Below are 20,487 nucleotides of genomic sequence, written 5' to 3' on the forward strand. Positions count from 1 at the left end.
AAGACAAGAATGTCCTCGTGGACAATATAGAACTCTCCAGGACCCCCTCGCCAGAAGAGAAGCCCAAAGTATTTATTGTCCATTCTTAAAGCTCAGGGATCCCGAGTGAGGATGAGCCCTGTGGTACAGCCTGACTTCTCGGTGTGGGAAGTTATTTTCAGCACAGCTGTTACCCACGGGCTCTCTTTTCTGAGACATTCGTTTATACCTCATCGCTGTTTCCAGGAGGAAAACCCGTACCCACTGAGTGGTGGGGACAGAACTTCCTGGAATCACAACCTCAGTGACCAAACGCCCTGCTTGCACTGTTGCCAGCAGGACCCCTGGACCTCCCTTCCCACGTGTTTCCTGGGTGCCATCTGTATGTGGGTGGGGAGAAGACAGAATCTGACCTGTTGAATGTAGCACTAAGGACTTCCCTGAGATGTTGGTCGGCAGGAAATCCTCAGCGCCATTCTCCTGCGACTGACTCGCCATTCCGCAGCCCAAAGATGAGGCTCAGAGAGCGATCGCCAGGCTTCCCTGTCCAGAGACACAGCTCATGAAATATGTCTTGCTGCTTTCGCCGCTTCCTCTTTCTTTGGAAACAGAAGTAAGACCTCAACTGACCTTCTTACTGTGAAAGTCACCTGGTGTCTCAGGGAAACATTTCCACCAGCCCCACTCCCCAAGCACTCCAGTCCGGAGGTCAGCATCTTCGTTCCCATGGCCTCCTCCCCCACGCCTGCCCCTTTCCTCTCTCCTTACATCTTAAGGAGTTCGTCACTGAGACATTCAAGCAGTTATCTCAGAACTGAACGCAAAGCGACAACCACCACAACAAAAGCTGCCTCGCAGCCAAGCTCTGCTGGCCAAACCCAGCGTGTCCTTCTGCCTCAGAGAACAGCAGTTGCACTGCTCTTAAATGTACCCTGTCGAGCTATTGGCAGATGCACTTTTCTTTTCATCGAGGAGTGAAACCAAATATGATTTGGAAGATGGGGAGAGTGAAGAGCAAAGTCAGGATTTGGCAGGAAGCAGCCACCAGCTCCATGGAAACCAGGAGCTAACTTTTGTGTTTACTCTGCTGCCCAACCAATTCCCCAGGCAGAGAGGGCTCTGGGTAATTGCTGGGCTCCAGCCTTAGAGGCTTGGCCAGTGGGACCAGCTTTGAACTTCAGTGACCAAGGGGAGTGTAGGCTTGGCACGGGAGCATCTGGCTGTTGACCAGGTTGCCACCAAGCCCCCAGTTCCACTGATGAGCTGCCCACCTGGGAAGCAGCGTGTCATGATGCTCCAACACCACCTGCTTGGGGTCTGCCGTTGGTCCCCTCACACTTGGCCAGAGGCATTCACAAAACAGGAGCAGCTGGAGAGAGAGATACTTGATATCCTTCCCTGCAAGTCTGCTTTCCAGCTGCAGGAGAGTGGGAGTTGGTACAAGGACTACTGAATGGAGCCAAGTATCTGTAAAGAGGGAGGAGTTGACCCTCAGTCCCTGAGCTGGGGCAGCACCTCCCCTGAGAGCTCCCTGCTGCGCCCTGTGTTTACATACCACCCCCCAACCCCTCAGCGCAGCCAAGCCCAGGCCAGTCTCTTGCCGGCCTTGGAGCTCCCAAGGTGCAGCTGACCAACAAAACAGGCTGGCTTCCTGCACCTCCAGCCTCAAATCCCCAGTTGTTCAGGAATGTGGATTTCTGCCTGTAACTAAAATCAATGCACCATGTTGGATCTTGGGAAGAGCAGTAATCTGAGGGCCCTGAGAGTGTGGTCTGCAGGGTCAAGAATAAAGACCTTCGGGTGTGTTTACTTCAGACTTGCGTCTTAGCCTTCCTTGGACACGGAGCAATTAATTACCCTGGTGCCTCTAGTGCCGGGAAGCCGGTCCCCGATCTCTGGAGGGTTGTGGCTTCCAAGGAAGTCCCTACAGCGCAAGGCTGACTAGGGAAGAGAGTCAGTAGAAGGCACCCGAGCCCTTACAGCATGCTAAGAGCTTCACGTAAATTCTCTCTTTATGTCCTCCAAAATGCTCAAGGCAGACATTTTTTATCCTCATCTTCTATTATGAGGAAAGGGTCTCAGTCAGAGGTTAAGAAATCGCCCAAGGCCACACAGCCAGGAAGAGTCCACGTTGATATCTGGCTCCAAGCCCGCAGTCTTAACCCCCAGGCACAGTCTGATATTACTCTGCTCATTTCTTCTGTGATCTGTGCTGTCACCACCTTGGAGTACAGAGTGATCACCAAGGCCTGGACCGGATGGATGTCCTAAGCACATAGCTGGGACTCATAAAAACCTGTATTGAATGAAGGAACAGTAACATTCCAAATAGTCCTTCTTGGCCCAAACTCTCTTGGGGACCAGCTCTCAACCCAGAATAAGTCCTAATCGAACCCCATGTTCAGCTCTGACACGGACGTCATCTCTGAGCACTTAGTCTGGGCCAGTCCCAGCTGGGCGGGTTCCCGCAGGGCACTTTGCTAATGAGCACGGCATTCCCGAGGCGGGAGTTATTCCCACTCGCATTAAAAGGAGACTCACTCGGGACTCTGGAACGTGCCCCCTCTCACACATCTAGCAAGCAGCACGGGCAGAATCTGAACCCAGGTCTGGACAGCCAGGCTTCGTGTCTGAACAGTGGTTGGCTTCGATGATGGTGTTAGGCAGGCAGGGCTGTGGGGTGGTGGCTAATTTCATGAGCAGGCACTTTAGTAGGCAGGGCACTTGTGTTTGGCGCCTTTGATGTCCTTAGACAAACTCAGCACTAGAAAAGTAGGATCAGAACCAAGGACCCTCCCAGGGCTGCTGTGAAGAACAAATGAGGTGAAGTAGCACTCGGAGCCCAGCTGGGCAAGTACTCAGTAAATGCTTCCTGCTATCATGGTGATGCGGATCCTGTCTGTCTGAGAGAGCCTCAAAGTGGGTCCAGTGAGGGAATGAGGGTGAGACCCTTTCATGGATTGGGAAGCATTAATGGATGAGCTCTGGAGTCTGAAAGCACCCCCCCCCCTCCCCGCCAGCCCCACGTGCCCACCCAGCCCAATAGACCAGAGCAAGTCCTCTCTCTTTGAAGTGTAGGATCCTAGCAATTAAGATGAGAACAGAGGGTCTCAGCTGCCTCCTAAACTCATATCAGGGAACCCCAGGGTCATTCATGCCTTTCCTGACCCAGAACCTAATTAAACTAGACCAGCCTATGTCCAAGTGCAGACAAACAGCCCCTTCGACTGGTCTGGGGCTGCCCGAGGCTTGTGTACGGCTCAGCTTCTCCCATTAAGGCTGCGGGCTGTGGTCTCTGTGGGCACTCTCCTGAGGAGTCCTCTGGTAACAGATCCTCTCCAGGCTGAGCAGCAGGACATTCAAACAAACAAACAAACAAGGAATAGCCAAACCAGACATTTCAAATGACAATTTAGTTTAATTAAATACAAACAAGGGGAAAAGGCACCATGGCCCATTCAAGTATTTTGCATAGATGTACAAATACTGTAAACAATTACTAGGTGGACGAGAGAGAAGATGATCTGTTTCCTATGAACAATCTCCCATATAAAAGAAAATTCACATTGCCCTGGATCGCAGACTCACACACGCACACACAGTGGATGGTGTGAGAGGATGCGGGGAAGGGGAGCTTTGGGGGCGCCTGGCTTAGATTCTGCAGAACCCCGCTTAGCACCTTTCTAGTCGGCATACCCGTGGCTTCCTGGGGTGTCCAGCAGAGCTATTGTACACGCAGTTCAGTCACTGACTGCAGAACTCGTCCCCAATTTAAATATGCAGGTCTGCCATCCCCTCTGCCAAACACGAATTCGGACCTGGGTAAGGGGAAGCTGTATTCGAAAGGATTATTGCAAGAGGCAGCAAGGGCGGTGGGGCCAGGGGCTACTGCAATCCCGAGAGACCTGTGAGCGTCTCAGAGCTTCGGCAGAAAGGGCTTTTCTTTTATAGGGAGAAGTAAACAAGGCCAAAGAGAACCCAGGCCGCAGGTAGCTCCCACCTGGAGCCCTGCGCCTGGCCTGCTGCTCCCACCCAGACAGGCAGGGAGCCAGGCGCTGTCTCCCTGAGGTCCCCTGAGGTTTACATTTCAGAGATGGCTCCCAGGCTCGTAAGGAAAACATTTCCAAGGTTGTAAAACTGGCAGAAGGCTGAATTAGCTTTAAAAAAGATTTATACACAGCTCCATCTGAACAAAGCGCTGGTTAACTCAGTCCACGAAACCTTAGCTCCGCTCCTCTCCTCCCCATGGGACTCTGAACCTGGACCCACCCTGGGCCCAACATTCAGCCCCTCCCCCAAAAGGCCGAGCACAAGATGGTCCCTGAACACACCTCTTTCTCGCCAAGCTCACTCCTCCCTGCAAAAGCAAAGGCCTCTTTCTTCTGGAGCTCTGGGAGGCGGGCAGCCCTGGCAGCAGCTTGCCTGAGCATTCTCCCGGCTGAAATATTCCCTTTCCGCGTCTTGCAGTGATCCTTTCAAATACAGCCCCTCCTTCCTTGAGTCCGGATTTATCTTTGCAGCACATGAGCACAGGCGGGAAAGGGGCACGGCATGGCCGGTTCTGCGCCTGGGCAGCCACCGTGGCCTGCCAGAGTGGCGACACCTGGCCCCATACACAGAGCCCGGAGTGAAACAGCCAAGAGAACCGGCTGCCAAAAGTCTCTATCAAATTTAAAAAATTCTACCATCTTCCAGTTCACAGTACAATTTTATGGGATGGAGGTGGTAATCATGGAAAACAAAAACAAAACAAAACAAAAACAAGAAAGCAACAACCCAGATCTCTTTGGGTTCTGGTTCCAGGGAGTGTGGACTTCGGGTTCAAAAGGCTCAAGCAGCCACAGGGCGGGGGCATTTCCTCTGCAGGGCCATCTGCCCCTGACGCGAGGGAGAAAAGCTGGACACGCCACAGGAGAACCTGTGAGCCACGGGTGGCTTCAGGGTGATTTTTTTTAGGGGGTTGTTCTTTACATTTCTGGGACCCAGCATTGAGGTCTGGACGTTTGCAGTACCACACTTCAATGACAGGTTGCCCCCTGACTTAATCAACAGCAAGGAAGGCAGAAATTGGCGATGGGGGGTCACCAGGGCCCATGTCAGGGAGACGGGGCGTGAACATCATGACTACCTGAGGGAAGAGACCCCATTTCCCTGAGACCTTTCTAAACCCACCGATGTGTGTCCCCAGGTGCAGGTCCCAAATCTCCCACTTGCCTACGAACCCAATCTATTGAGCACCTGTTGTGTGCAGAGAACTGTAAGGGGTCGGGGGTGAGAGCTCAAGTCTTTTCCGTGCACTGAGGTTTCCAAGAGCACCTTCCCGGGGGTGGCAGTCCCAGAGAAAATTCCGGGGACAAGTGGTCTGACCGTGCAGAGCACCACACAGCCCTCCCTCCTGCTCCGGGGAGGGCAGGACTCTCTGAGCGGCATCTGAGGCTGCTCCAAGTTCTCTCTGTGAGGGCAGGTAAGGCAGTGACCAGAGAGAACGCAAGGAAGTAGAGCCTAAACAGCCTGGCTGGCCCCAGCTCAGACTCTCTTCCTTCGAGATGGCCGATTGCGGCTTCTTAGGGACCTCCAGAGACAGGGCTGCTCTGTCGAGGGCCGTGACCAGACCTAGGCACAGACTGGGGTTCCTAGGACGTCTGCTCCCTAGGTCACTGCACCCGCTGCTGTCCCTGCCCCTAGGGACCTTGCTTAGGCTTAGGTCAGGGAGTAAGGGGGAGACACCTTGCTGAGGTTATAAAACACAATGGAAAACGAAGCCACGCCCCCACAGCCAGGGCCCGAGTCCACTTTGGTCAACACCCGTGAGAACCAATGGCACGCACCCTCGGGCAGGACACTAGCACCAGGTCCCCAGGAAGTCAGCACTGCGGTGGGTCCACTCCCCGCAGCACCTCACACGGGGCGGGTCCAAGCGGGGAAAAGCATGGGGCACTTAAGAAAGTGCAGAAGACAATGGCAATCAAGAATGATCGTGAGTCAGGAGTCTAAACCTTTGGCATTACGGCTCAGGGGAGGCCTGGTGCTCCCCCTGCTGTCGACACTGCCTACAACTAGTACCTGTCTGAGTCAGAGAGACCCGAGAAATAAGGGGATGGGGGGTGGGGGATGGGGGAGGGCAGAGGAGGGAACTAGACTTGTTCCCGTGTGGACGCAGAGCCAGAAGCTGTGACACCCACCAAGCCCGGGCAGGGACACAGCAGCGGCTGGTTTGACCCTCTGTCTCAGAGCTACGAAGGATGGGGAAGTGCCCGGCCTCCGTCCAGCCGGGGACCATCAGGAAGACAAGCACTGGCAAGCTCCCATGCACACCTTCCACCAAGGGACGAGGATGGACGGCTCCTCCACGCTAAGTCCTGACCTGAAGGGCTGAGGGGACTTTTCCCAGCCGGGCTCCTCAGCGCAGACAACCCGGGCCTGGGCATCTCTGCGGTGAGGGGCCAGCTGAAGGGAGCTTGGAGAAGCCGCCATTCATCCTCTCCCCCCGGGCTGTATATTGCACAAAACAACTCTGGGATGCCGTTGGATGGTGGGGACTCTGGGCCTGAGAGGAGGCTGGGAGGCAATGAGTCAAGGAGATTTTCGGAGATGCGGTGGTCCGGGAGGAGGGGCTCAGAGGCGGCCAGGCGGCTTCCAGACTGTGGTGCTGAGTCCCGGGAAAGGAAGCAGCCCCTAGACAGGTCTAGATTCTTGAGTTAGTCATCCACCCAGCCCTCTGCGCTGTGTAGTCAGGAAACTGTGGGAAGAGAGGGAGGGGAGGGAGAGAAGCGTCAGCTACCTGCGATCGGTGGTGTCCTCTGGGGTGTGGACAGGACGGACGCGGACAGCCAGGTCAGTGAGAGGAATGGTTTCCCGTGACATCAACTCTGCATGCTGGCGCCCCACCCCGTGCTGACAAGCCATCTCCCTTCCTCCCCGCAAAGCTGCAGCTCAGTCCACAGATTTCCCGGGGCCCCCTGGGAACACAGGGAGTCAGCCAGCTTCCTCCCCTCCCCTTCCCTGTGCTCCTAGCCTGGCAGCCGGAGAGCAGGTCAGCCCAGGGAAGCGGGAAGAGGAGTCACTGTGCACATGCTACCAGAGGCCGGCAGTCTGCATCCGTGAACTGCCTTGGCCTCCATGGCAGCCCGGGGAAAGGAAACAGGCTCAGGAGGCTGACTTGCTCAGGGCCACCCAGCCAGTCGGGTGCAGATCCAGGTGTGGAGCCATCAAGAGCTCAGGCTCCTAAGCATCACTTTCCACACGAAACAAAAAGACCCCTGTCCCCCATTTAAGGGACAGTCACACAGGCACTGAGAAACACTAAGCTTTAGTCCTTGGCCTTGGTTCGGAAGCTCAGCCCTCCAGCAGGAAGCGTGAACTCAGTGTTTTCTCAATCACACTCTTGCCCCCGGGACCCTCTGGCTTCAGCTTTGACCTTGAGGGCTTCTGCAGACTCACCTTTGGGGCAGGGGTTAACAGAGGCCAGGACTGCTGAGGGCGGCCCGCGGCGGTGGGTGGCAGGATGGCGGCACCGCCGGGCCTGGAGACGTTCTTGCGGCCTGGCACAGGGTTTGCCGGGAGCGCCTTCTGAGGTGGCCGAGGCCTGGAGATATCCTGGGGAGAAAGCCACAAGCCTCACTCACAGCCCGAGGGGCCTGTTCAAAAGAAAACCTTCCCATTATACGGAGCAGAATCAGGTGTAAGGGGATAAGCTCTCCTATGCGGAGCCATGTAAGAAGCTGCCTGCAGCTGTGTGTTAACGCACAGGAAAAAGCCTGGAGAGCAAGTCGGCGGCACCTATGAACACGAGAAAGAACCATTCTCCGATGGAGCCCTTCCACTTCGTGTGACTCAGGTTAGAGAACCACCTGCACAGGTGCACAAAAGTGAGATGACGAGGACGGTCCTTGCAGCACATACGTGACAGCAAAAGAAACTATAAATGACCATAATTTCCACCGGTAGACAAATGACTACATTTACAGTGACACAGGATGCAGCATTTAAAAGGAATGAAGTAGGCTGATATGTGCTAATGTGGACAGATGACCAAGAGTCACTGTGAGCTCACCTATAAGCTACAGAGGCGAGTTCACGTAAAATCTGCCACCACGGCCTCTCACCCGTCCCCGGGGTAAATACAACTGTACGGAAGAAAGCCAGGAAGGACACAGACCACGCTGATAACTGAGGTTAGGGATGGTGTGTGAGCGCGGAGGGCGTTCACCCAGGAGAACATGTAATTTTTTCCGCAAGAGCATATATGTGTATCATTTGTGCAAATAAAAATAAAGTGGAAAAATGACTGGTTGGCTATGGGGGGCACAATGAACAGGAATTCTTTCCTCTCTGCTTTTACGTTACCTTCGTGTTTTATCACCTTCTCAATAAGGCCGTCCCAGACCACCTTTTTTAAAATTAACACCCTGCCCCTGGTGCACACCCCTGCTCAGTGCCTTGGGGTGAGGCTGACACCATCTTCATTCAACAAGCCTCCAGTGTGGGGGTCACAGGGACAGCTGTCTCATCAGACTGCTCCCTCCGTCTCTCCTCCCGCACCTCTGTACTCCCTTCACACCCTGTCGCTTGCCCTGCTTTCTCCCTTCTTGCTCCCTTTCCCTCCTGCACCTCCTCTGTTATGGGCTGAACTGTGCCCCTTCAAATCTGTATGTTGCAGCCCTAACCCCCAGTACCTCAGAACAGAACTGTCTTTGGAGAGAGGGCCTTTAAAGGGGTGATTAAGTTAAAAATGAGGCCCTGATTCAATCCCCCGGGTGTCCTCAGCAGAGGCCATTGGACACAGGAATACGGGGGCACCACATGCATGAAGGAAGGACGTATGAGGACGTGGGAGAAGCCAAGGAGAGAGGCCGAAGATGAAACCAAATCTACTGACACCTTAATCATGGACTTGTAGCCTCTAGACGGTGAGAATGTAGATTTCTGTTGTTCAGGCCACTGGCCTGTGATGTTTGCTATGGCTGCCCACGCAGACTCATGCACTCTCATCTCCTCCCCTCCCCTCTCTGCCAGGCTTTCCCCTCCCTCCCTGTCCACACAGCTTCTCCCACCCGTTTCAGCTTATCAGAGAACCAAACCGGTGCTCTGATCTCTGCCAAACGGTGACACTGCCTGTGCCCCATGGGCTCCCTGAGACCTGGTGCCAACACCAGTCCCAGGTTCAGAGACAGGCTGGGTCCCGTGACGCCCTCTGGACTGTGCCCAAGAAAAGCAGTCCCAGGAGGAAAATAAGCAAATCCCCCGCTCCACGGTGGGGTCACACCCAAAATACAGTTTGGCTCGGAAGGCCGGCCACCGCCCTGGAAACATCTGGGTCTGCCTGCGGGAACTTCTGCCAGGAGGTACAGTTGTAGCCACAGCGCAGAGGCGCTGGGTAAACAGGCAGCGGGCGGGGCTGCTCGGCTTCCGAAAGGCACCCGTGGGAGTACAGCCCAGGCCTACTCACCCCCCACAGCCTCCTGCCTGCGACCGGCCCCCATGAGCGAGGCGTCACGGCACACCCCTCCTCGGGCTTCCTGACTAGTGGACGGCACCCATAGGTACAATTTGGTGGGGTAATTACAAAGGTGAGGGAAGTCTGGGGCTGCCACATTCAGGCTCTGGGGTCAGAGGAGGCTTCTTAGGAGAGGTGGCATCTGAGGGGAGACCTGAGGATGAAGGGGAGCTGGGCATTCAGCAGAGGAAACAGCCTTTGCAAAACCTAGAGAAGGGAAGACGACGGCAGGGAACTGGGAGAAGTAACTTTGGGGTGGAAGGTGGGTGGGTAGTGACTTGTCATAAAATAGGCCACCCAGAGAGGAACTCCTCTGTGGTTTAGGGGTGCCTGGGAGCATATTGCCCCAGACTCTTCACTCTGACCCTGTAGTTACCAGAACGCAGAAAAGGCAGTCAGCTCAGACTTAGCGAGCTCCCCCTTCCCAGCCTCAGTCACCCTCCATGGCCAGAGGCCTTAAAAGCAATGTCCCCAGCTTTTTGCTGAGCATCCACTTACCTGGGAGAGGATGCAATGTGGTGCGGGGGGCATTGGCCGGCTTGGGGGCGGCCTCCGGGCTGACTCCTTCCGCTCTACTTGGGGTCCAGCCCCAGGGGGGTTCCTAGGAGTCCTGAGGAGGTGTGCTGGCAATGGCACAGGTGGGGAGCTGCCCTGCAGATAGTCCGGAGGGGGCACAGGAGGCTTCCGTGGGGGTTCAGGGGTGTTAATCACCTGTATGGATAAGACAAGGAACGTCTAAGACAGCAGTTCTCAACCTGTGGGTCTCGACCCCTTTGGGGGTCAAACGACCCTTTCACAGGGGTCGCCTAAGACCATCGGAAAACACATATATAATTACATATTGTTTTTGTGATTAATCACTATGCTTTAATTATGTTCAATTTGTAACAATGAAACCGGAATCGAACCCGGGACCCTTCAGTCCGCAGGCCGACGCTCTATCCACTGAGCCAAACCGGTTTCGGCAGACAAAGGAACTCTTAATGCACTTAAAAACTCAGGGAGCCCTTGTGAGATGACCAGAGGCTGAGGGAGAACTGGGTGACTTCTTAAATCCCTGGGATCCCAGAGGCCAGATGCAACCTTTCAAGTCACTAGGGGTTTTTATTATCAATTTCACAAACCAGAGAGGCTATTAGGAAAACCCAGCAGGGTCCCGATGGTGAAGGAAAAGTAGTGAAGTTCAAGGTGCAAAGTCCTTACCTTTCGCTTGCCCTGGGGGGTCTGCAACTTGAATGTTGGGTTGGCATGTCCAGTTCCACTGTTCTGAGACACTCTGAAGGGACAACTGGTAACAAGGATTGGGAGGAGAAGAAATGGGAGTGATTATCGAGGGTCAGTGCCTGAGTTCCCTCTCACCCGAGCACGGCCAGTAAACAGCTAAATCCTCCCCAAAGTCTGCTCTGGAGGAAGTGGGATTGGTCCCCCTGAACCCCAGCTCCCAAGGTATAAAGATGTGTGGCCAATGGAGATCTCCCAGGGGAAAAGAGTTGGCCTTACTCAAACCAGAGTTTTCCTCAGCACCTTCTCTTCACCCATTTAAGACCTTTCTCCTGCAAGGAGACTCAAGGATGTCATCAACCATCAACTAATCCCCCCTTAGGGCATCGATTCAGAAGGACCAGGGCTTTAAAATCCCCTGCAGGACAAGTGTAATATAATACGGGACTCAGAGACTAGACATCTTCAACATCCCAAGGGATGAATTGCTTAAAGAAAACTTAGTGTTTGTCTTGAGTTGATGCCCAGTCACCCCTGTGAGTGTCCTGGGCTCGTCATTCTTTCTCTGTTGCCTCAGTTTCCTGCTCTTTAAAATGGGGAACAAGTCAATTAGATAAAGGGTGGAAAATAGAGTCTTTCAACTTTAACTGATTGGGGGCATTCTGCTGAGAAGGATTCTGAGTGATCACCAGGCTCCGCAGAGAATACGTAGAGTAAGGTCGACGAGCACTGTCAGCTATGGTCTTGGAGCATGGCAGGGCGAGAGGGTGGCATGCACCTTGCATTGACCTTCCCTGAATTAGACCCACCACCACAGAAAGCTCGACGATCCACAAGGGACCCCAAGGCCTTCGTGGCACCCCGTCATACCTGAACTGTTGCCTCAACTTGGAGGGAAGGGCAAAGGCCTTGAGCTGGCCCAGCCTGCTGTCCTGCTTGCAGCAGTAGTATATCAGCACGAGCACCGCCAGCACGAAGAGGGCTGAGAACACGCCGGCCAGCACGGGACCTACGCCTTCCAGAACAGAGCCCGGTGAGAGATGCAGACGCTGCCTAGGCAACCACAGTGGGTTCCAAACAACAGATCCTGGTTCTTCCTCAGATATTTGATGCGCAGTGAATGTGTATTACTTAATTTAAATACTATCATAAAGATATATTTTAAAAAGCTTGGAAGCCAAAGGGCTGGAATCTCTGAGATTTCCAGGAAAACACTGTACGTTTTTTGCGTGTCTGGTTCTACACTGTAAGCTTTGTTCATCCAAGGGAATCTAAAGCACTAGAATGTGCCCAGGTTCCTGAATATTTTTAAGTGGCTGAGCAGGACTGGTTGCCACCCACCCCAAAAGGGTGAGATCATTCAGTAACCTATGGTCTGTCTTAATCTCCCTTCTCTCTAAGAGGGTTCACTCTCCTCAATAGAAAGGGCAGAAGAGCAACTGAGCTGAGCCCCACACTGGGCTCAGCCCCTCTTTTTCTTGTTCCCTCATCTACAAAATCAGGATAATAAAGCTGATGCATCATCTCTTTGCAACATGCCACCTGCCCCCATGGTGCCAACATCTCCTCACAAAGGTGGGCAGGCCAGGCACTCACCCTCGGGGGGCATGGGCCCGCTGTCGATGCTGCCTCCAAAGCCAGGTGTGTTGCAGTGGGGTGGGGCCCAGCCTGAGTTGCAGTGGCAGTTCTGGTTGTTGTTGCAGACCTGGAGCGAGGGACGGGCAGAGGTGTCAGCACCCTGGAGAGCTCCCGCCTCCCACAGGGCCTGCAGCCGGGACACTAGCGGAGGAGCCCCAGAACCCTGGGCACACGTACCCCGTGGCCATTGCACTTCTTCCCGCAGCCTTCGGTTTCAAAGAAGGAGGTGTTCCTGCACTCCCCCTCGAAGCAAATCTGCAGTGAGGAGGAGACCGAACCGTCAGCACAAGCAAAGAGACACTGCTCGACAATCAGAAGACTGGGGCTTTGCACCTACGACCTATGGGGCTCAGAAAGGCAGCCCGCTTCAGGCTATGCTTTACAGTGAAAATTCAAAAACCAAAAAAAGCCAAGGGCTGGATAGCAGTTAACTAAATTCCACTTTTACTTTTGTGATTAGCGAGAAAACAACAAATATTATATTGTTAAAATAATAATAGAAATATGTAATAATATCATAAATATGTGTTATTACATCCTGTATTATTATATGTTGGTATATGTTAGTTTCTTAATTGTATGCTAATAGGCACTAATTTTAATATTAAATTTAAAAATAATGATGATGGTGACAGCAGTCTACTCTGTGCCAGGTGCTATACAAAAAATGCGTTCTATGTTTTTAAAAAATAATTTCGTTCTCATAGTTAACTCTGCGATGGTGCCACTATTCCCCCAGGCTTCCCTGACTCCTGGTCTTAATTCATATGACATTAATGATGAGGACAAAGGTGATGACGACAGAAGCTAGCCTGTGGAAGCGCAGTCATGTTGGGCCGGCTGGGATTTGAGCTCAGGCATCCCCCCTCCCGAGTTCACGCTCCTCAGTCACTGCCCTCCTGCAGCCCAAACCCTGAGTGAAGCTGGAGGGAGAGACTCACATGGTTGTAGCCACACTTGGTCCCCGTCAGCACCAGGCCTGGGTCCAGCATGTCATTCTCCTCCTCGGCACTTTGGTAGACGTGGATGCCCCGACACTGGACTTCCCGCCCGTTTATGGTGATGGTGGTGTCGATGGCCACGGCGTTGTACTCCAGGGGCCGGGACTGAGAAGCCTGACACTGGATCTTCCCACACTTGGCATCCCTGGGCCCAGGAGAGAAGGAGGTGGAATCAGAGGCTGGGAAAGAGCTGGGCACAGAAGAGCTTAGTTTTTCTTGACCAGGACAGCAGGCTTGCAAGCCTGGGGAAAGGGCAAAGGAGCAACGGGCATGCTTGAGGGACCCACCGGGAGAGACCCCACGTGGGCGTAGACAAAGGGAAAGAAACAGGATCCTTATCCCCAAGCAGATCCAAGCCGGAGCGCTGGCCTTAGGAAGTCCCCTTTCCTGCCAGGACAACGGCCGGAACTGAGCAACCTGCCCGTATGGTCCTTGCACCCCATGCACCCAGATGCTGCCACCACATCATCGTCCCCTCTCATCTGGACACCAGGAAACGGATCTTTCTGCCTCCAGTCTTGCCCCATTAGAATCTAATTTCTAAATTGCTCTCAAGCCGAAGTCCATGCTCTTTCAGCCATGTCTTTAAGGAATTTATGATCTGGTCTCTAACTATCCAGTCTCATTTCTCAGAAGCCCCTTCTCCATTACACCCCAACATTATACTTTATATCAAATTATTAGTTCTACTGACCACTGATTTTTCTCTTCTCTTCTCTGCCTGGGACACTCTTCCCAGGGACCAGCACCATTCCCCACCCTACTCAACGAGATCATTTGTCCAGATCTCCACTTAGGCATAACTTCCATTGGGAAATGATCTACACCCACTAAGATCATGTCCATTATCATGTTACATTGTTAATTAAAAGTTCCATGTACTCAGCAGAGTATCTGGCACATGGTACACCCTCCACAGAGAGTGAATAGGTGAACGGATGGATGGGTGGTTGAAATGAATGAATACATGAATGAATGAGTGACTGAGTGAATGAATGATGGGTTATTCAGATAAGGGTGTAATCACCACCCTGCAGAAATGACCCAAGAAGGCTGATGGCCTGCCCTACTGCAAGAAAGTCCTGAAAGGAAGTCTGATCGGCTTTCTAGGAAGCATTGCCATCGCACCCTCCCCCGGACTTCCTCAGGCTGAATGGGGCATTGTCCCACAGCCGCCCAGCTCCGGGGCTGCCAAGCTGCTGAGCCGGTGGGAGGGAGGAGTGAGGAGGACACAGAAGGAATTGCTTCGGTACCCCGCATCCCACGGGGTCTGCCCAGCGGTCATTACCTGATGCTGCACTTCTTGTGTTTTCCATTCATGTCCTTCCCACAGTTCCCATAGGTGTCCCCTGCCACATTCACCCTCTCGAAGCAGAGGTCGTGAGCAAGCCGGGCACCTGAGTGGGCAAGAAACATCCGTCAGTACCCTAGCCAGCTTGAGGAGAAATCAGAAGTCCCCAGTGGGCAAAGCCGGTCCTTGGTAAAGGGTCAAGGTGAAGAAAGCTTTTGGGGAGAGAATGTTTTCTTCCTTTACTCCCATCAGGTTACTCCATTCCTCCTCATAGCAAAAGCTTTTATATCAGCTCTTTATACCTTACCGAGGTTTTGTATCTACCTGTGGGTTTGTATGTTAAACCTTTTTCTCTCTAGTAAAGAAACCCTGTCCTTTTAGGGATTTTTAAAAATAAGTGATACACGTGCAAATGCTTAAAGAAATAAAGTATGTCTTGGGAATTTTCTTGGGACTAGCCATTCCAATTCTTTCTTCCTTACACCCTGGAGAAGTAATCACAATTAATGATGTATCTTCTACAGAGAACTATGTTAACTTCTAGATCAGTGGTTCTCAACCTGTGGGTCGCGACCCCTTTGGCGGTTGAATGACCCTTTCACAGGGGTCACCTAAGACCATCCTGCATATCAGATATTTACATTACGATTCATAACAGTAGCAACATTACAGTTATGAAGTAGCAATGAAAATAATTTTATGGTTGGGTCACAACATGAGGAACTGTATTTAAAGGGCCAGAAGGTTGAGAACTACTGTTCTAGATACAATTCTCGTGTATCTTTTGGAGACAATTTATCTCATCAAGAATGACAGCCTATTCTATTCGCCGTCCTGCCTCTTGCACTGTTCTCTCAATTCACTGTGGGAGATTTTATTCAGTAGACACTGAGCTGCTGCTTTTATTCAGCTGCATCGTGTTCCATTGTGTGGATGTACCAGAATTAATTTAATTGGCCCCTATGAAGGATGTATAGGCTGTTATTGCTAGAAAGAAGAATGCTGCAACCATTATCCTTATAAATTTATCTTTACATACATGTTCAAGTACAGTGGAAGATACATGCCTAAGCAGTAGAATGAATGGGCCCGATGACTAGTGCATTTAAAATGTTTACATCTCTGCCCTAACCGGTTTGGCTCAATGGATAGAGCATCGGCCTGCGGACTCGAGGGTCCCAGGCTCGATTCCGGTCAAGGGCATGTACGTTGGTTGCAGGCACATACCCAGTAGGGAGTGTGCAGGAGGCAGCTGATCGATGTTTCTCTCTCATCGATGTTTCTAACTCTCTATCCCTCTCCCTTCCTCTCTGTAAGAAATCAGTAAAATATATTTAAAAAAATAAAAATAAAATGTTCACATCTCCAAATCGCTCTCCATAGGGGCTGTACCTATCTGTGGCCCCCTCACTCTCCACATCTATATTATCATTGCTCTTGTGGTCGTTAGAGTATCACTATTATTACTATTACATTACATTAACTCTTACGTCGCTGCCAATCTGATGCATGCACAATCCCATCTTACAGTAGTTTGCACTTGCCTTCACTTCATATGAGTGCGGGTAAGCATCTTCCTGTTCTGTCTCCATCCTCTGCCCATTTGTCTTTTGGATGATTCTTACCCATTTACTCGCTCTGAGAACTGACAGCATCGAGGAACTGGGAGGAACACAGTCCACTGCCTCTCCCTAAAAGTCTACCCTGACCCGAGGGCAGCATCTGGAGATGCTGCGTTGAAGCCAATATTCCACACTCAGCAGAGGTGGGCGGGACGAGGGCTGACCCCGCCCACTTACCGGGACCCCACAGCTGCTCGCACTGGGCCTGGTAGGTGAGGCACATGCCGTTGTAGCAGTAGGCCTGGCCGCCCTCACAGGAGGTGCCGTCCATCTGGTAGAAGTTGGTGGGACAGTGGGGAGACTTGCCCGTGCAGAACTCTGGGAGGTCGCACTGCCGGGCCTGTGGGCGGCACAGCGTGCCAGGGGCCACCAGCTGGGCGAGAAAAAGAGGGGAAAACATCAGTCTCCCTCCAGCCTCCCAGAGAGGCCCGTGAGCATCACTCTGTGGAACGGAATTCCCATTCCCATTATTTCACAGGCCCTCAGGAGTTCAAACCATCATCACCCTCTAATGTGAACAGTGACTTAGAGTTTTCCAGGCGTTTTCCCAAAGGTAACTCACTTCCTCTCCAGAGGAGGTCGGCCAGAGATCATATTCATGCAACAACTTACAGCTGACTAAATACTTCAGTAATAATGGCTACTTTTATGGAGCTCCCGCTTAGGTGCCCAGTACAACTATTATTTCATTTCGTTTTCTTGACAGTTTTATGTAATATAATTATCCCTATTTTACAGATTATGAAACCTGAGGCCGAAAAGGCTAAGCAATGTATCCAAAGCCTTATGGTGAATAAATGGCAAAAGAATCAGGCCCACTAATATATATATATATATATATATATATACACACACACACACACACACAGAACACACATATTATAAACTCACATAAGCAAATATATAGACCCATTTACACATATTCATCTAAATTATACACACACATACACACACACACACAGAACACACATATTATAAACTCACATAAGCAAATATATAGACCCATTTACACATATGCATCTAAATTATACATATGCACATTTCCCCCGAACACCTACATGTATACTCACATGTGCTCATTATGTGTTCAAGGGGGTCCAGGCTCCATGTTTCTGAAACTTTGAGGCCCTCCCTTCCCCCAGAAGGAGGCTGTGTCCTGTCCATCACCCCACAGCAGTTCTGTTAGGTCAGGGAAAGGGCCACTCACCTTACAGCGGTGACAGCAGGAGCCGTGGGCACACTCCGCCCCTTCCCTCAAGGTGCAATTAGAGGCATTGCAGCAGGGATTGTCACATTCCTGGGGAGACAGTGGGAGTGGGCGTGAGCCTCCGGGGCAGCAGGACAGGGAGACAGAGTGTGGGAGAGGTCAGGCCCTTCACCTGCCTCTCCCATCTCCCCAACCCTGCCCGCATGCCTGGAGCCTGGCTCCCTAGGAAGCCTTTATAAAAAAATCACTTTATAGCTTAATCGCTAAGGTAATGTATATTTATCCTAGGGGTGGGGGAATATATATTGTTTATATTTATATTTAATACACACACACACACACACACACACACACACAATCATCAGCTCAGACACAACTACATTTTGAGTGTGGATATTTTTCCAAGCATTTTCCTATACACATACACTTATTTTATAAAATCAAAGTATCCACACTGCTTTTTAACACAATGTAATAGGTACACACCTCCTTATAATCATGTATCCTTCCAAAACCTGATTTTCAGAATAGCATCCCACTATATGGAAATTCTGTGATTTTTTTCTCATCCCCAATATAACACCCCAAGACTCTGTCTTCTGTGCTTTTCTACACTGCCCTCCCTGCCCCCCATCCCCCCACCCCCGGGTCTTCCTATCCCACAAAAATAGGCCATCAGGAGCCAGGGCATCCTGCAACAACCTTGCACACAGTTTACGTCAGCTCCTGGCCTGCTTCCTCAGACTTCTCTCACCATCTGCTGCTCTTCCTCAAGCCTCGCCGGCCCGGGCCTTTCCGGGACAGGTCTCTAGGGCTTCCACGCTCTCCTCGCTTCCTTCCTGCCCTACTGCTCCCCATTTGCTGACAGCAAGAGATTTAAAGGGATGACGAGATGGCCAGTGGCTGTGAGTGTCCTTATAACACTCCAACTAGAGTCACAGGCCTGGCCACAAACATTTCTTGACAATGTGCCGGTCTCCGTGCATAGGACCATCACAGCCTGTGAGGCAAGACCATTCCCATTTCACAGGCGGGGAAACTGGGGCTGAAACAAGTCGAGGCGCACACACCTGGCAAGTGTTGGAGCAGAATTCAAGCCATGTCTACCTGGGGCTCACTTCATGCTTATTAACCATATCAAAACCTTAACTGTCCAGGTCAAGCATATTGAAGACACCACTGCCTGACTATAGATGCCCACCCATCTTCCCCAAGAGAGGGAACTAGAACACTTCCCTTCCATTCATCCCTCACCACCCTGGGCTCCGGGCTGACCCCTGTTCCCTCCCTTCTAACATAGCATCTCTCTTCCCACCTCTAGGCACAGTGTGTCTTCTCTCCTTGTGCTCCTCACTCACTCCTCATAGCCTTCGATATGGGGGTCAGAGGTCACACCCACTCAGGAGGGCAGCTCCCCTCATACTACAAATCCTCACAGCATCTTGTCATTGGCCCTCCTAGCGTTTACCATGGATTGTATTTAGATACCTTTGCAGCTATTTGGTCAAAGTGTGTTTGCCCCGCTGTACTATATGCACCACACGGACAGGGACCACGTCTATTTTTGCTGTATTTACCCTAGCCCTAGCACCAGCATAGTACCCCCCACTTAGTAAAAAGCTGTAGAATCAGCAGCTGCTCCAAATATAAGCCAACTGGCTGAGCCCACTCAGGGGTGTTCCTCAACCACACCTCCTTTCTGAAGCATCTGGACTGACTGTTCTGAACTCATGGCAGAGCCTTAACTAGGTCTGGTCCTATCCTATATAATAAAAGGCTAATATGCAAACTGTCCCCTCAACCGGGAGTCAATCAGGCCTGATTGGGGCGGGCCGGCCGGACCCCAACTGTGCACAAATTCATGCACCGGGTCTCCAGTTTATTATAATATTTACATGCTGACAGTGAAAAAAAAATCAAGCCATAGAGAAGGTTATAAAATCAAATACTTTTCCCGCATATACAGACTCGAAATCTCACCACCATAGCTGTTTCTCATGTTTTCTCCCCCAAATTGTTTTCATTTGTTAATGTACATATTTCCATCTTTCAAAAAATAGAGATGAAACTACCCAGTTCTGCTTTTTGCAGAACCACTCGCGTCCGCTAAAGTGACACAGCTATGCTGTATGCCTGCCACTCATTTTGAAGATCAAAACAGCTTGCTCCTTCTTCCTCCTGGAGGCCCTTTCAGACCTGACCGAGCTTTCTACTTCCCCTTTCCGCCATCTCGTCTCCAGGCTACGCAGCACAGCTTATTACTTTCAGCATCCTCCAAAGGCCCAAGGTCAAGTTCAGATATCCGGCTGCGTGGCCCCCAGAATAAATTCGGTGCAGCTGGAAGGCCAAGAAGGGCATCTGTCACTGCACTGGTGTGGACTGTGGTTTGTGGTTAGATCAGACACTCACAGGAAGAACTCCACCCAAACTTGGACACCAACAGGGCCAGGCTCAAACTGGGAGTCTGCAGAGGTGGTCCACAGTGGAGGCTGACCCTCCACGTCTTATTTGTGATGTCGTAGGAAATGTGCATGAGTAAGAAATTTTTCAATTGCATCCTCTTTGACCTTGACATTTGAAATGAATGCAAATTCTTTCTCTCCTGCCTGTGCCGCCATGACACCTTACCTCTTCCTCCCCACAGTCACACTCTTCCCCTTCTTCCAGGTACCCATTTCCGCATCTCCGGCCTCCGTACAGCATCTTGATGTCTGGCATGTTCGAGAGACACATCCCACCACCTGACTGCAAATACCTTTCCAGCTCCCTCCTGTTGCATCCATTGAACACTTTGGGAAAAGGATGCCTAGAAGAGAATGAGTTGGAGTCAGTTGGGAGTCTGCACATCAAGCAGCCAGAACAGCTGTCAATCCTTCTGCACATCAGGCTGATGGACTCAGAACCCCACTAGTCCCATGCACATACCTTTTGCCCTTTTAGAACTTCAGCGATATATTAACTTACAATTCTAAGAATGAAGAAATATTAACCACCCATAATATTTCCCCCTCCTTCTGCCCAGAGGAAGTATC

General features: G+C 51.6%; 2 protein-coding genes across 2 annotated transcripts in view; one reads left to right on the forward strand and one right to left on the reverse strand.

Annotated features, from left to right (window-relative positions):
- Nucleotides 1-1,791, forward strand: part of NIPAL4 (NIPA-like domain containing 4) — a 14,524-nt gene extending 12,733 nt beyond the window's left edge. The window contains exon 6 of the mRNA XM_005870612.2: nucleotides 1-1,791. This exon is cut by the window's left edge and continues 41 nt beyond it. Within this exon, the coding sequence (XP_005870674.1) occupies nucleotides 1-89 (89 nt within the window). The 3' untranslated portion in view covers nucleotides 90-1,791.
- A 1,582-nt stretch (nucleotides 1,792-3,373) lies between these two features.
- ADAM19 (ADAM metallopeptidase domain 19) overlaps nucleotides 3,374-20,487 on the reverse strand; it is a 77,250-nt gene continuing 60,136 nt past the window's right edge. Inside the window, exons 11-22 of the mRNA XM_014543158.1 lie at nucleotides 20,084-20,261; nucleotides 17,456-17,545; nucleotides 16,426-16,621; nucleotides 14,624-14,732; nucleotides 13,276-13,480; nucleotides 12,512-12,589; nucleotides 12,293-12,401; nucleotides 11,567-11,711; nucleotides 10,679-10,763; nucleotides 9,974-10,186; nucleotides 7,420-7,575; nucleotides 3,374-6,718 (exon numbers count right to left, since the gene is read on the reverse strand). Coding sequence (XP_014398644.1) covers nucleotides 6,665-6,718; nucleotides 7,420-7,575; nucleotides 9,974-10,186; nucleotides 10,679-10,763; nucleotides 11,567-11,711; nucleotides 12,293-12,401; nucleotides 12,512-12,589; nucleotides 13,276-13,480; nucleotides 14,624-14,732; nucleotides 16,426-16,621; nucleotides 17,456-17,545; nucleotides 20,084-20,261 — 1,618 coding nt within the window. The 3' untranslated portion in view covers nucleotides 3,374-6,664. The remainder of the gene's footprint in view (nucleotides 6,719-7,419; nucleotides 7,576-9,973; nucleotides 10,187-10,678; nucleotides 10,764-11,566; nucleotides 11,712-12,292; nucleotides 12,402-12,511; nucleotides 12,590-13,275; nucleotides 13,481-14,623; nucleotides 14,733-16,425; nucleotides 16,622-17,455; nucleotides 17,546-20,083; nucleotides 20,262-20,487) is intronic.

This window comes from Myotis brandtii, unplaced genomic scaffold, assembly GCF_000412655.1.
Source record: "Myotis brandtii unplaced genomic scaffold, ASM41265v1 scaffold32, whole genome shotgun sequence".
NCBI classification, from domain to species: domain Eukaryota; kingdom Metazoa; phylum Chordata; class Mammalia; order Chiroptera; family Vespertilionidae; genus Myotis; species Myotis brandtii.